Here is a 2,140-nt window from a genome sequence, read left to right on the forward strand (position 1 = left end):
AGCAGCATTTTTGTGGAGCAGCATTTTTGTGCAACTACATGCCTAAATGCACTGAGTTGCCGCCATGTGATTGGCTGATTAGAAATTAAGTGTTAACGAGCAGTTGGACAGGTGTACCTAATAAAGTGGCCGGTGAGTGTATTTTGATGAGATGGTCAAATTTGTAGTGGATTTGAAGGCATACGGGAATTTTGGACTCATATTTTATTGCCAAGGTTAATTTTGATTATGCTCCATTTAAAGTAATAAAATTGTTTTTCTCCTACATTTTGCTTTGCTGTTGTAATAAAACTTGTTAGCAATTATAAAGTTAAATCAGTCAGGATATGTTAAAGTTCTACTTGTCTGATTTTAATATTTTAAAATGTTTGTGTTTATTTGTTTGAACCTATTTTCTTAGTTTAATTTCTGACTGATAAAACAATAAAAGTTCCCAGTTGTCATTAAATGGAACATCTTCAGCTCAGTAAAACCAACATAACAAAAAGCGATGGTGATCATAGTTTGTAGGACTGCATAATGTCAAATTAAAGCATGGTGGTGGTGGTGGTATAATGCTGCAGGAATTTAAGCAATAGCACTTTAAGGGAGTGGCCAAATCTGAGGAATGATTGTTGATGTTAAATACAGGACTGGTAAACATTTGACTTGAACTTGCCTAGTGAAAGTTTGTAAGATGATTTAAAGATTGATGTACACCAGCAAAATCCATCAAGTTTAATGAAGAATGAAGCAGTTATTGTTTGGAAATGCAAAATAAATCCCATTGGCTTGTTATAACTAACCTGCTAAAAAACAACTGTTATTTTCCCAGTTTTCTTTTTCTTGTTTGTTGTACAATTAATTTTCAAATGGTAGAAATAAATCAATTTTTTTTCTCACTCATATATGTTTTCTGTTTACAGCACAAGGTTCCAGGACACACTGTCATACAAGGTATGCTCATAAATGCACTAAACATTTTCATAAATCAAATTTTATGTTAGCGTAATAATTGCATTGAGCTGAAGCTGTTGGGTTATTGTTTATCTGCATGTCAACAAAGGCCTTGATTGGGTCGTGATTGTCTGTAAAATAGCTTCATCATGATAGCTTTTTTGTGTATTTTGTCACCGTTTTCCTTGTTGTGAAAACGTCTCATATCAAATGAAGTATGATTGCATCTGAGGCAGTATTTTTTTAAGTTTTAGTTTGACGTGCCTGAGCCAAACCTTAGTGACCTGTTGAAAGGTGAAAGTATTTTCATACTGCAGCTGTCAACAGCTGACAAACAGAAGTTAGGAAAGTGGGAAACAAACTAGCAAGCAAAAGGTGCTGGACTGGATTGCACACACTTTTTTTATCCATTAAATATTTTGTAATTAAGGATAGTATTTTTGATTTCATAGAAGCTGTTGCTTTAGAGGATGATTTAATTATAATTTGGCTGCTTTTTTAACTAAATATTCAGCTGGCTGGTGTGATCATCTTCAACCTGAACTTAACTTTATTTTTATACACTAAGGTTTCACACTCTAGCAGCAAACTATTATCAGATTTAGAACAGTTCAATTCAAATTAGACTGATCTGTTTAACATAAAATATGTACTGTTTGTGTGTTCATTTTGACAAGTCAGACTTTGCAACAGTCAGCTCAACATTTTTAAATTTACCCTAAAGCATTTTCAAATATCAGACACTAACACAGAATTAATCAGATTTTTACACAAATCACTGTCTTGGGAACAAATATTCTGCAGGCCCTTACAAGGGAAAGTTCACACCCTGCAGCCCCTCAGCTCTTTATCGCTCAGCACAGATGCATCACTGCTCGATGGGAGGGGCCATCCCCACATGATGTATGGGATCTGTCAGAGCCCCCAGGGGAAATCTGTGCAAAGTAGCTGCAGGTCCTAACCATAGCAACATCAAGCTGATGTGTCACAACATTGGACCAACTCCTTTTCTTTTATGCAGGGCAGCAATCAGACTTTTACATGGCTCGGGTAACTTGGAAGCAGGGTTGCCAGATCTCGTGACAGAAACAAGCAACCAGCTCTATGAAAACAAGCCCAAAGTAAGCCCAACTGGCAACCCCCCACATTGTGTAAAATAGAGGTAAATTATAACAGTACTGTATAAACATATACATTTATTATT

The 2,140-nt window shown here is 35.7% G+C and overlaps 1 protein-coding gene across 2 annotated transcripts in view; it reads left to right on the forward strand.

The window, feature by feature from the left end:
* gstcd (glutathione S-transferase, C-terminal domain containing) overlaps nt 1–2,140 on the forward strand; it is a 62,747-nt gene that overhangs the window by 53,446 nt on the left and 7,161 nt on the right. For both annotated transcript variants that reach the window (XM_014007741.1, XM_014007742.1), the window contains one exon: nt 906–936. In XM_014007741.1, coding sequence (XP_013863195.1) covers nt 906–936 — 31 coding nt within the window. The remainder of the gene's footprint in view (nt 1–905; nt 937–2,140) is intronic.

The sequence above is a fragment of the Austrofundulus limnaeus genome, unplaced genomic scaffold (assembly GCF_001266775.1).
Source record: "Austrofundulus limnaeus strain Quisiro unplaced genomic scaffold, Austrofundulus_limnaeus-1.0 Scaffold44, whole genome shotgun sequence".
Classification (NCBI taxonomy): domain Eukaryota; kingdom Metazoa; phylum Chordata; class Actinopteri; order Cyprinodontiformes; family Rivulidae; genus Austrofundulus; species Austrofundulus limnaeus.